The 13,846-nt window shown below is 43.7% G+C and overlaps 1 protein-coding gene across 1 annotated transcript in view; it reads left to right on the top strand.

Annotated features, from left to right (window-relative positions):
- The window catches only part of LOC110502669 (transient receptor potential cation channel subfamily M member 1), a 131,417-nt gene that overhangs the window by 105,080 nt on the left and 12,491 nt on the right, over positions 1-13,846 (top strand). The window contains 1 exon segment of the mRNA XM_090215695.1: positions 3,725-3,921. Coding sequence (XP_090071821.1) covers positions 3,725-3,921 — 197 coding nt within the window.

Below are 13,846 nucleotides of genomic sequence, written 5' to 3'. Positions count from 1 at the left end.
TATAGCCATGTTATTACCTGGGACTCCCTGTATATAGCCATGTTATTACCTGGTACTCCCTGTATATAGCCATGTTATTACCTGGTACTCCTTGTATATAGACAGGTTATTACCTGGTTCTCCTTGTATATAGACATGTTATTACCTGGTTCTCCTTGTGTATAGCCATGTTATTACCTGGTACTCCCTGTATATAAACATGTTATTACCTGGTACTCCCTGTATATAACCATTTTATTACCTGGTACTCCCTGTATATAGCCATGTTATTACCTGGTTCTCCTTGTGTATAGCCATGTTATTACCTGGTACTCCCTGTCTATAGCCATGTTATTACCTGGTTCTCCTTGTGTATAGCCATGTTATTACCTGGTATGCCTTGTATATAGCCATGTTATTACCTTGTACTTCCTCTATATAGCCATGGCATTACCTGGTACTCCCTGTATATAACCATGTTATTACCTGGTACTCCCTGTATATAACCATGTTATTACCTGGTACTCCCTGTATATAACCATGTTATTACCTGGTACTCCCTGTATATAGCCATGTTATTACCTGGTTCTCCTTGTGTATAGCCATGTTATTGCCTGGTATGCCTTGTATATAGCCATGTTATTACCTTGTACTTCCTCTATATAGCCATGGCATTACCTGGTACTCCCTGTATATAACCATGTTATTACCTGGTACTCCCTGTATATAACCATGTTATTACCTGGTACTCCCTGTCTATAGCCATGTTATTACCTGGTATGCCTTGTATATAGCCATGTTATTACCTGGTACTTCCTCTATATAGCCATGGCATTACCTGGTATTCCCTGTATATAACCATGTTATTACCTGGTACTCCCTGTCTATAGCCATGTTATTACCTGGTACTCCCTGTATATAGCCATGTTATTACCTGGTTCTCCTTGTGTATAGCCATGTTATTACCTGGTATGCCTTGTATATAGCCATGTTATTACCTGGTACTTCCTCTATATAGCCATGGCATTACCTGGTACTCCCTGTATATAACCATGTTATTACCTGGTACTCCCTGTCTATAGCCATGTTATTACCTGGTTCTCCTTGTGTATAGCCATGTTATTACCTGGTATGCCTTGTATATAGCCATGTTATTACCTGGTACTTCCTCTATATAGCCATGTTATTTTTTTTAATGGTTTTACTTGTTTATTTTTTATATTTGTCTTACTTTTTAATGCTACACTGTTGCCCATGGGCTCGTAAGGAAGCATTCCACTGTAAAGTCTACTCTTGTTGTATTCGACTCATGTGACCAATATCATTTTGAGTTGTGACCTCTACAGAAAGATACTATTGTTAGAGTGCAGACTGTGATAAAAAGTAGGCTATAGACTTGTAATTCCCATCCTCACTCAGAATACATGTATAGTTGGTAACAATATATTTGAATACTATGCTACAGTAGCAGTTCTAGCATAAGACAATGTTACGTGTGGGGTTCCCAAAGTACTTTCTCTAATGCCTCTTTCAGCCCTCATGCTGCCTGTCCCCAGTCATTTCTGATGCAGTTATATCACTTTATTTAGGTTAATCAATGTCTTATAGGCCTATCATGCGAATACCTCATGCAAACAAACACTTCTTACATTTATACAGATACAAAACTTTCAATCAATAATTCACTGTTGCAACCGTCACCATAATTTCCATTCTGACATTACATGTATCCATCTCAGTGCCATTCTTTACTGTCAAAGTACAGTTCTAGGTCATTGTACCGTAGGTAGATTGCATTGATCATCGTAGGTGGAAGAAGGAGAGGACCAAGGTGCAGCGTGGTACGTTTTCATTATCTTTTAATTACACTGAACACTAGAACAAAAATATCAAAACGGAACAAACGAAACAGTCCTGTCAGGGACAGAGACAGAAAACAACTACCCACAAACACAGGTGGGAACAGGCTACCTAAGTTTGGTTCTCAATCAGAGACAACGATTGACAGCTGCCTCTGATTGGGAACCAATACGGGCCAAACACATAGAAATACAAACATAGAATGCCCACCCCAACTCACAACCTGACCAACCTAAAATAGAGACATAAAAAAAGGAACTAAGGTCAGGACCTGACATAGATCAAATTAAGGTTTAGGTAGATAGGACATATGGACTTCATCCACAAAGATTCAAATGATTTTAGAACTGTATAGGACTGAGACTAACTCGCTGTCTACTAGCACGGACTCTGCTGATAGCTACTTTGAGGAAAAATGTACTTACTATGACTGTGATATGTGGTTGTCCCACCTAGCTATCTTAAAACCTCTACGGGATCGGTGTCCCCCGGCTGGATGGTTGAGCTGACATAGGCTAATGCGATTAGCATGAGGTTGTAAGTAAGTAAGTGTAAGTGTTCATCTAACTGCACTGTCCAATTTACAGTCGCTATTATAGTGAAATAATACCATGTTATTGTTTGAGGAAGGTGCACAGTTATGAACATTTATTAATAAACCAATTAAGCACATTTGGGCAGTCTTGATACAACATTTTGAACATACATATAATGGTTCATTGCATCAGTCTAAAACTTTGCGCGCACACTACTGCCATCTAGTGGCCAAAATCTAAATGGCCCCTTAACTGGAATAATACATTGTGTCCTTTCTCTTGCATTTCAAAGATGGTTATTAAAAAAATTAAATGTATGTTTTTTTCTTTGGAATATCTTTTACCAGATCTAATGTGTGAAAACCATGGTATGGTTGGTATGGAAAGCCATGGTATCAATAATATGCATTTGTATGTCATTTTAGGAGAACATTCTAAAAACGGGTCCGAACCTATCAAGATAAATGCACTAAGTCTCTCTGGATAAGAGCATCTGCTAAATGCCTAAAATGTAAATGTAAAATGTCTTCCCCAACCAGCTCTCTGGACTTCTGAAGACAAAGTTGCATGAACCCTCCCATATAGTGTTTTTGTCTTCCTCCACAACCACCGCTCTGAGACCCAGAGCTATTGCCTCACGGATGTGGTCCTCTGTCCTTTGCAGCCTTTAGCGGGGACACCACTGTGACTGTTTTCCTAGCTTCTTGAAGACTATAATTAGCTAGCTATACATCCTCCCCTCACACAAAGGCTTGAAATGCTTCTAATGCTCCTATTTCAATTCAATCCCGAAATTGGTCATTACAATGTGGCAGTGTCGTCTCGATCACCGTTTCAGAAAAGGTCCAGAGTTTTTCTTCCCACAGTTTTAGTTCGCTAGAATAGCTAGCCTATCTTTAGCTTGGCTTGTTTACCTCTCTAGTGGGGGCCTAGCAAATTGACGAGGAAGCGTACAGGGGCGTTGAGCATGCAAATAGCGTGCATATGAGAACCAGACAAAAAGTTGCAAAAAAATTGAGCTAACTTCCACTTTTACAAGCCTGAGTTATCAGACCAGTGAGTCACAGCTCACTGTTTAGTCACGTGGGTCGCTCGTCTCTGGCCATCGTCAAAAACCTCTTCAAATAGTATCTAAAATAAGACATCTGTCTTATTCCCCCCCATCTTGCAAGGTTAGGTAGAGTTAGGGTCAGAGTTAGTGTTAGTCAGGGTTAGTTAGGGTCAGGGTTAAGTTAAGTTAGGGTCAGGGTTAGTTAGCGCCAAGGTTAGTGTTAGTTAGGGCCAGGGTTAGGATTAGTTAGAGTCAGGGTTAGCTATAACTCTACTGACCTGTACCTCCTCTCCCACAGCAACACTTTTATGGAGGTGAAGGCCATCTCCAACCAGATCTGGAAGTTCCAGAGATATCAGCTGATTATGATCTTCCATGACCGTCCTATCCTCCCTCCGCCCCTCATCGTGTTCAGTCACCTCTACCTCCTGTTCAGAAGCTTTCGCTGCACCAAGAAGAATGATGGAGATCTGAATGAGAAGGACAGAGGACTCAGTGAGTGTATTTTTCATTAAAGTAACTAGAGTAGCATTGAAAAAACTCCTAGTCAGGGATGTTTACTAAAAGTTCCACCAATGATCCTTAGTGCATAGTTCTTTAAAGAGTGATGTAGATATTTTCAGTCAAGTGGATTACAAAGAAGAGTGCATACTGGACGGCAAACTCTGAACACTTTTGCCATCATAGTGTGGTGCTAGTGCATCAATGCGAAGTAAGTTGCCTGTTCCAGCCAACCATTGTCATGCTCAGGGGTGCAACTTTGGTTTTAGAAGTGGGGTGGACATAACCTGGCAGGGCTTCTGAAGGTCTTCCCTTAGAATTTTCTGGGCATCTAAAGCTTGTTTCCTGCATTTCTACATAATCTAAAATGACCGTTTTGGGATTATTTTTGGGTCACATTTATTTTAAATAAGAATAGAATATGTTTAGGACTTAAAAAGAACACCCGCCACCTGCAAAATGTGGGTAGATGTTGGTGTGTAAGATGTTTATTTCCCTATGCACGTCAAGACCACATAAGGGCTCCACAGTGCGAGCATTTTACTCTTGTTTGCAAATAATAAGTCAAGTATGATCACATTTATAGTAAAATAAAGTATTTCTGCTGTTTTGTTTCCTAGCTGGTAAAGTAATCGCACAATGTCAAAAAAACTATGAATCCTATATAGCCTATCCCACTTCACGCTGCAACACTGCCTGGTTGGAGTCTGTGCACACATTTTTAGAAGCAAACAGGCATAAAAGTTTGTCTAATTTCAAATCAAATGTTATTTGTCACATGTGCAGACCTTACATTGAAATGCTTACTTACAAGCCAACAATTATTTAAGAAGTAAAAAAAAAATTTGTTATTAACAGCTTCTACCCTGAACAGCTAATCAAAGGGTTACCCAGACCCTTCTTTCATGCTGTTGCTACTCTCTGTTCATTATCTATACATGGTCATTTTAATGCTACCTACATGTACATATTACCTCAATTACCTCGACTAACCGGTGTCCCTGCACATTGACTCTGTACTGGTACCCCCTGTATATAACCTCGCTATTGTTATTTTACTGCTGCTGTTGAATTATGTTACTTTTATTTTACATTTTTCTACTTATCTATTTTTTACTTATTTTCTTGACGCTACCAAAACCTGTAGCGGGATACTTTCCGTCTGAAACCGCTGAATAGCATAGCGCAACAGTCAAATAATATTACTAGAAAATATTCATATTCATGAAATCACAAGTGCAATATTTTGAAACACAGCTTAGCCTTTTGTTAGTCACCCTGTTGTCTCAGATTTTGAAATTATGCTTTACAGCGAAAGCAATCCAAGCGTTTGTGTAAGTTTATCGATAGCCTAGCATAGCATTATGTACACTTAGCATCAGGAAGCTTGGTCACGAAAATCAGAAAAGCAATCTAATTAACCGTTTACCTTTGATGATCTTTGATGATCTTCGGTTTTCACTCACGAGACTCCCAGTTACACAGCAAATGTTCCTTTTGTTCCATAAAGATTATTTTTATACCCAAAATACCGACGTTTGTTTGTTGCGTTATGTTCAGAAATCCACAGGAAAGAGCGGTCACGACAATGCAGACGGAAATTCCAAATAGTCTTCATAATGTCCACAGAAACATGTCAAACGTTTTTTATAATCACTCCTCAGGTAGTTTTTAAAATATATATTCGATAATATATCAACCGAGTGTGTAGATTTTTCCATAACAGCGGGAGGAACAATGGCCTGTTTACTCAATTGCGCACCAACTCACTTTGAGAGCCCCCACCTCTCCACTTACGCAATGTGATCCTTCACGCTCATTTTTCAAAATAAAAGCCTGAAGCCATAGAAAAAGGAATCTTGTTGATATCCTTTTAACATCGTCACTCCACTTTATTAATCTGTTGTCTTGCTTAGTTTCCATTCTCTTCTTGGCTCAGACATTGGGGTATAGATTATATTGGTGGCGTAACCTGCACACTCCTACTGGTGCATATAACTGATTAGCTAAAGTTCCTGTCCAAAGGTCTTCACAAGTTCAGGCCGATGTTATCTATGTATGATTAACCCATGTGCATGTCCAAGATCAGATATGGCTCAGACCAGTCACACCTTGTTGGTCTACCTTGCCTCATCCATACAGATTTAGCTTACGTTCTGTTTCTTACATGTCTAATGGTTAATCCGATGTTGATCTAGCTTTGTACACTCACATGGCCTCAGCATTAATTATGCTTACACATGTCTAATATTTAAACTTATATAGATTCCTCTTTCTACTTCAAAGAGAACAGTATATGTACTGAAAAATCACCAGATGACTGGAAAATCTCTAACAGCAGTTGGTCAACGCATGCTCAGAGTACACGTCCTGGTAATCCGTCTGGCCCTGCGTTCTTGTGAAGGTTGACCTGTTGAAAGGTTTTACTCACATCGGCTATGGAGAGCATGATCACACAGTCGTCCTGAACATCTGATGCTCTCATGCATGCGTCAGTTTTGCTTGCCTCGAAGCAAGCATAGAAGTTATTTAGCTTGTCTGGTAGGCTCGTGTCACTGGGCAGCGTGCGACTGTGCTTCCCTTTGTAGTCTAATAGTTTGTAAGCCCTGCCACATTTGACAAGCGTCAGAGCCGGTGTACTACGATTCATTCTTAGCGATTCATTCTCAGAGTGCATAGCGGGATTTCTTATAAGCATCTGGGTTAGAATTCCGCTCCTTGAAAGCGGCAGCTCTGCCCTTAAGCTCAGTGAGAGTATTGCCTGTTAACCATGGCTTGCGGTATGTACGTACAGTCACTGTGGGGACGATGTCATTGATGCATTGATGAAGCCAGTGACAGATGTGTACTCAATGCCATCGGAAGAATCCTGGAACATATTCGAGTCTGTGCTAGCAATACAGTCCTGTAGCTTAGCATCTGCGTCATCTGACGACTTCTTCATTGGTGCTTCCTGCATTAGATTCTGGTTGTACATTTAACATGTTGGTAGAAGTTACGTAAAAGGTCAAATGTATTAATGTTTCCCTTCCTTAATGTCCCCGGCCACTAGGAGCGCCGCCTAAGGATGAGCATTTCCTGTTTGCTTACGTCCTTACACAGCTCATTGAGTGCACTTTTAGTGCCAACATCAGTTTGTGGTGGTAAACAGACAGCTACGAAAAATATAGATGAAAACTCTTGTTAAAATAGCTTATCATGAGATACTCTACCTCAGGTGAGCAAAAACTTAAGACTTCCTTAATATTAGATTTCATGCACCAGCTGTTGTTTACAAATATACACAGACGCCACCCTGTTCTATCTTGCCGATGGACTGACAACTCAGCCAGCTGTATGTTATTCATGTCGTCGTTCAGCCACGACTCTGTCCAACATATTACAGTTTTGAATGTCCCGTTGGTAGGTAGGATATTCGTGATCGTGTCTCGTCTATTTTGTTATCCAATGATTGTATGTTGGCTAATAGGACAAATGGTAGAGGCAGATTACCCACTTGCCATCGGAGTCTTACAAGGCACTCTGACCTACGTCCCTGATATCTCCATCTCATTCTCCTAACAATGACTGGAATGTGGGCTTAATCGGGTATCTGAAATAAATATTTTGTGTCTGACTCATTAAAGAAAAATCTTTGTCCAGTACGAGGTGAGTAATCACCGTCCTAATATCTAGAAGCTCTTTTCGGTCATAAGCACCGGTGGCAGAAACATTATGTACAAAATACATTACAAATAACGGGAAAAAACACAATAGCACAATTTGTTAGGAGACCGTAAAATGGCAGTCTCCTCTGGCGCCAAAATGACTATCATTATCCTTTCCACCATTACCAACCCTAGTACTACAATTCACGGCTGTGTGTTTGCTTGTTGCAATAAAATAGTGACTTGAGAATGTTTCGTGACCGGGAACACATGTCGATTGTCTCTAGTGTAAACTTCTCAGAGTTCTCCAACCACCAGGTGGTGCTCTTTTTCATGGTCCTTTGAGATGGGTTAGAGACAATTACCCTGGAGAAATTACCAGTAGAGTCTGCTCACAGTACGCTCAGTTCCCCAGCCAATTTCTGGTCTGGATCAGGTTGGTCCTGACTACAGTTACGCAAGCAGTTGAAGCCCTCGACCAACTCAATTGTGAACAGCTCCAAGCACTGTTCAATCCCCAATCCTCAGAAGACTCTGCCTAGATACTGGTACGAGCAACCCTTTCAGACCATGTGGACCTCTACGCCCATGCCTGGACAGGGTCTGCTCCCGGTCTGCCCCCCACCACATCAGTGGGACCTACCTAGGACAGTCACGACTCGGCTAAGGTGTGCCCTTCCAGAGGATGGTCACTCTGCCCCTCAGAACCTCCCCCGTCACCAATCTACTTTGAACCTGCTACTGGTTACTCAGCTCCAGCATACAAAGATGACAGTAGGGAGTTTGTTCACCACAAGATGGCCTTGATTACCATTTCATCCTCGTCTGGGAGCAACCGGTTATGTTCCACCACTTAAGCTGCTGAACGCCTAGCTTATAGCCACACCTCCATGACCCGGCACCATACACCGCAGCCATGTCACACCTCCATGTTCCGGTGCCATAAACTGAAGCCATGGCACATCTCCAGCTTCTGTTTCGTGAAGAAGTAGAAGGAGGGAGGTCTCCGCCCTGTATCGATTACCAGACACTGAATAAGGCTACTGTTAAATTCAGTTATCCCCTGCTTCTCATACCCACTATGATCAAACAGATGCATGGTGCTCAGTACTTTACCAAATTGGATTTACGAGGTGCCTACAACCTGGTGCCCATCAGAGAGGGGGGTGAATGGAAGAACGGGTACTGCGAATACAGGGTAATGCCCTACGGCCTGACAAATGCACCCTCTGTGTTTCATTAACGAGGTGTTTAGAGACATGTTCAGTCGCTGTGGGTCGCTGTAGTGGTAGTAGTGGTGTACATAGACAACATCTTGGTGTGCTCCACTACAAGCGAGCAACATGTCTCTCATGTCAGGTCCGTTTTGGAAAGGTTGATAGGTTGACCTGTACGCCAAGGTGGAGAAGTGCCTTTTCTTCCAGCAGTTGTTCTCCTTCCTAGGCTATTGGATATCCACCGTGGGAGTGGAGATGGAAGAGCAGAGGGTCAGTGTAGTACGGTTGTGGCCTGTTCCACCCAACATCAAGGTGGTGCAGCGCTTCCTTGGTTTTGCCAAATATTTCAGGCACTTCATTAGGGGTTTCAGCACAGTGGTGGCCCCTCTCACCTCCCTCCTGAAGGGAGGTCCTTGACAGCTGCTCTGGACTGGGGAGGCCAACAAAACCTATGCGCTCAAGGAACGTTTTACTAATGAACCTGTTCTGGCTCAACCTGACCCATCTCTGCCCTTCATTGTGGAGATGGACGCCTCCAAGTTTGGAGTAGAGGCTGTTCTCTCCCAACGCACTGAATCACCACCTAAACTCCATCCATGCACCTTCTACTCACAGAAGCTGTCTCCCACGGAGTGGAATTACGACGTGGGGGATTGTGAGTTGTTGGCCGTCAAGAAGGCGCTGAAAGCATAGCGGCACAGGCTGGAGGATGCTTAACACCCATTCCTTGTCTGGATGGAAAACAGGAACTTGGACTGCATTCGAGCAGCGAAGAGGCTGAAACCGCGTCAGGCCAGATGGGCCCTATTTTTCCCCAGGTTTGACTTTACCCTCTTCTACCGGCCCGGGATCAAAGAATGATAAAGCCAATGTGTTGTCCCGGGTGCATGACACAGAGGAGTAGAGGGAGAAATTGACACCCATTATTCCCCTGTCCCACATTGTGGCTCCTGTCGTGTGGAATGTGGACAAGGACATCCATCGAGCCCTGCGACACTGAGCCCTCAACTGCACACCATCCTGAGGGGCGTATCTAAGTGCCCTCTGACTCACCTGGGCACACACAGCACCTGTGTCGGAGCACCCGGGTATAACTCGTACTATCGATTGTCTCTCCACCAAGCACTGGTGAATCAACTTGGCCCGGGATGTCCGGGTTTGCATTTCTTCCTGCTCCACCTGCGCACAGAGCAAGACACCTAGACACCTCCTCTATGGCAAACTCCACCCGCTGCAGGTTCCACAATGACCCTGGTCCCATCTCTCCGTGGACTATGTCACAGACCTTCCCCCTCTGAGGGGCACACCACCATCCTGGTTGTTGTGGACTGGTTTTCCAAAGCCTGTCATTTGATTCCTCTACCTGGTGTCCCTACAGCCCTGCAGACTACAGAGGCTCTCTTCACTACAGGATCCCAGACGACATTGTGTCTGACCGTGGTCCTCAGTTCACCTCCCGTGTCTGGAAGGCCTTAATGGAACGACTGGTTGTCACCGTCAGTCTCACCTCCGAGTACCGTCCCCAATCAAATGGGCAGGTGGAAAGGGTAAATCAGGAACTGGGTAGGTACCTTCGTAGTTACTGTCAGGACCGACTGGGGAGTGAGTTGCATTTCTGCCTTAGGCAGAATACGCACAAAACTCCCTCCGCCAATCCTCCACTAACCGCACACCCTTTCAGTGTGTTCTTGGCTATCAGCCGGCCCTGGCACCGGAGTCAGATCGAGGCTCCTGCGGTGGCCGATGTCAGGCCAATCGTCACCGCAGTGTGGCCCCCGGTCTTTCACCCCAGTGACAGGGTCTGGCTTTCTACGAAGGACCTGACCCTCCGCATGCCCTGCCGGAAGCTGTGCCCACAGTTTGTGGGGCCATTCAAAGTCTGGAGGAAAGTCAATGAGGTGTCGTACAGATTACATCTCCCCGCCAATTACCGTATCTCACCCTCATCTCATGCATCTCTCAACCCCGGACTTGTCATCATTACACACACCTGGTTCCAATCCTCACTCTATCACTGTATATACAGTATACTCCCTCTGCCATTGTCGGTCATTGCAAAGTTACTTGTTTTCCTGAGAGGAATCTCTCCAAATATTTCCTGAGTACTTTATAACTTTATATTTAGCATTTTCGGTTCGCCCTCTGCCTTTTTGTTTATGAAGATATATTTGAGCACAACAGCATTTGGGTTTAGTCCCGCTTTGATCTATGGTACTTAAACTCAGTAAATCTAAACGTGTGACTGCCTCCTGCCTAGTCCTCTCTACACCAGTGACAGTGCCAGACATGGATGAGTCTTTGACTGGTTATAATGTTTTTTGATCTGACAGAGTTGGAGGTGTTGCCATATTTACAAAGTACAACTTAATAAATGTTTCTGTATCTCTCACTGTCCCTAAGCAATTTGAATGTCATGAATTTGGGCCTTGGTAATAATGCCCAACTTACTCTAGTAGGAATGTATCACCCTCCCTTCCTCCCTCAATATGTGCTCGTAGCTGATTGTCTGACTTGCTAACTATATTACACCTGAATTATACATTTTGGACGATCTTAATTATAATTGGTTGATGCCAGCTTCCGAAATATATCTGCATTGAGCTAAATCTAACGCAACTGAACCAACCTGCCCCAACTTCAAACACCCTGAAAATCTTACACTTTCAGATATTATTTTGAGCAACTCCCCTCATAAGTATACAGCCAATGAAATGTTTGCTAATGAGTTCAGTGACCAAATCAAATTTATAGGTCACATACACATGGTTAGCAGATGTTGTTGCAAGTGTAGCGATATGCATGTGCTTCTAGTTCTGACAGGGCTGCAAAATCTAACAAGTAATCTAACAATTCCATAACAACTACCTAATACACACAAAGTAAAGGAATAGAATTAGTTAGAATATATACACATATGAGATGAGTAATGACAGAGCAGCATAGGCAAGATGCAATAGATAATGTAAAATACAGTATATACATATGAGATGAGTAATGGCAGATATGTAAACATTATTAAAGTGGCATTATTAAAGTGACTAGTGATCCATTGTTACGCATGCCTCTTGGAGGGGGCAACGCAACACCCTGATACACTCTACTCCCCGTGGAGTGAAAGAGGTATGGGATTGCAGGTGCTGGTAAGGACGACAGAGACAGAATTTTACCATTTACAGGGAATTTATTTCCTTCGCACGTTAATTTGGGGAAAAGGGGCTGGACGGAACCAAAGCAAAGAAAGTTAAAGTTAGAGCCCCCTCTCCCACCTACCCACTACCCACCTATTCTTACCTATCTACCTATGCTTAGCGCTAACTGCATAGCCACTAACCATATCTACATACTACCTCAAATCAGCCCGACCAACCGGTGTCTGTATGTAGCCTCTACTGTATATAGCCTTGCTACTGTTATTTTTATTTCTTTCCATACCTATTGTTCACCTAACACCGTTTTTGCACTATTGGTTAGAGCCTAAGGGTGTATGTATGTTGTGTTATGGCCCACAGGCCTCTTGCCTAAGCACTCCCAAGGTGCCTTCCCCTTCCCCCTGGGAACAAAAACAGTTTTTTTTTTTTTATACATAAACATACCTCAGCAGGACCGGCTACAAAATACTTTACAAAAACTGTCTGAGCAACAACCAACACAGGACATCAAAGAAGCTCTCTCTGAGCAACAACCAACACAGGACATCAAAGAAGCTCTCTCTGAGCAACAACCAACACAGGACATCAAAGAAGCTCTCTCTGAGCAACAACCTACACAGGACATCAAAGAAGCTCTCTCTGAGCAACAACCAACGCAGGACATCAAAGAAGCTCTCTCCATCCTAACAAAGAAACACTGGCTTTTATCCAGCTGCAGAAGGAGTCTGTAATTGAAGACAGCTGTATCCCGTGACGAGAGGGTGGGGTCAGAGCTCCAATTAGCAATGGGGATGACCAGTCAGCTACTTTGGACTTCAGAAAGCCATTTCCTGAAATACACACATAAACACATAGAAACCCACAACAACACAGAAACTGGGGAACGTAACATCCATTTATTAAAATGGCCAATGATTTCAAGTCTGTATGTAGGCAGCAGCCTCTCTGTGTTAATGATGGCTGTTTAACAGTCTGATGGCCTTGAGATAGAAGCTATTTTCAGTCTCTCGGGTCCCAGCTTTGATGCACCTGTACTGACCTCGCCTTCTGGATGGTAGTGGGGTGAACAGGCAGTGGCTCGGGTGGTTGTTGTCCTTGATGATCTTTTTGGCTTTCCTGTGACATCAGTTGCTATAGGCGTCCTGCAGGGCAGGTAGTTTGCCACCAGTGATGCGTTGTGCAGACCGCACCACCCTCTGGAGAGCCCTGCTGTTGTGGGCATTGCAGTACCAGGCTGTGATACAACCCGACAGGTTTGCTCTCAATTGTACATCTGTAAAAGTTTGTGAGGGTTTTAGTTGACAAGCCAAATTTCTTCAGCCTCCTCAACCTCCTGAGGTGTGCGTGAACCATTTCAGTTTGTCTGTGATGTGTACACCGAGGAACTTAAAACGTTCCACCCTCTCCACTGTTGTCCCGTCGATGTGGATATGGAGGTGCTCCCACTGCTGTTTCCTGAAGTCCACGATCATCTCCTTTGTTTTGTTGACGTTGAGTGAGAGGTTGTTTTCCTGACACAACACTCCGAGTGCCCTCACCTCCTCCCTATAGGCTGGCTCGTTGTTGGTAATCAAGCCTACTACTGTTGTGTCGTCTGCAAACTTGATGATTGAGTTGGAGGCGTAAATGGCCATGCAGTCATGGGTGAACATGGAGTACTGGATGGGGCTGAGCATGCACCCTTGTAGGTCCTAAGTGTTGAGGATCAGCGAAGTGGAGATGTTGTTACCTGCCCTCATCCACTGGAGGCGGCCCTTCAGGAAGTCCAGGACCCAATTGCACAGAACTTGGAGGGTACTATGGTGTTGAATTCTGAGCTGTAGTCAATGAACAGCATTCTTACATAGGTATTCCTCTTGTCCAGATGGGATAGGGCAGTGTGCCGTGTGATGGCGATTGCATCGTC

Source organism: Oncorhynchus mykiss, chromosome 2, assembly GCF_057628025.1.
Source record: "Oncorhynchus mykiss isolate SJ-2025 chromosome 2, ASM5762802v1, whole genome shotgun sequence".
Classification (NCBI taxonomy): Eukaryota; Metazoa; Chordata; class Actinopteri; order Salmoniformes; family Salmonidae; genus Oncorhynchus; species Oncorhynchus mykiss.
The sequence above is the reverse complement of the archived record's forward strand: the minus strand, read 5'-3'. Positions and strand labels throughout refer to the sequence as shown.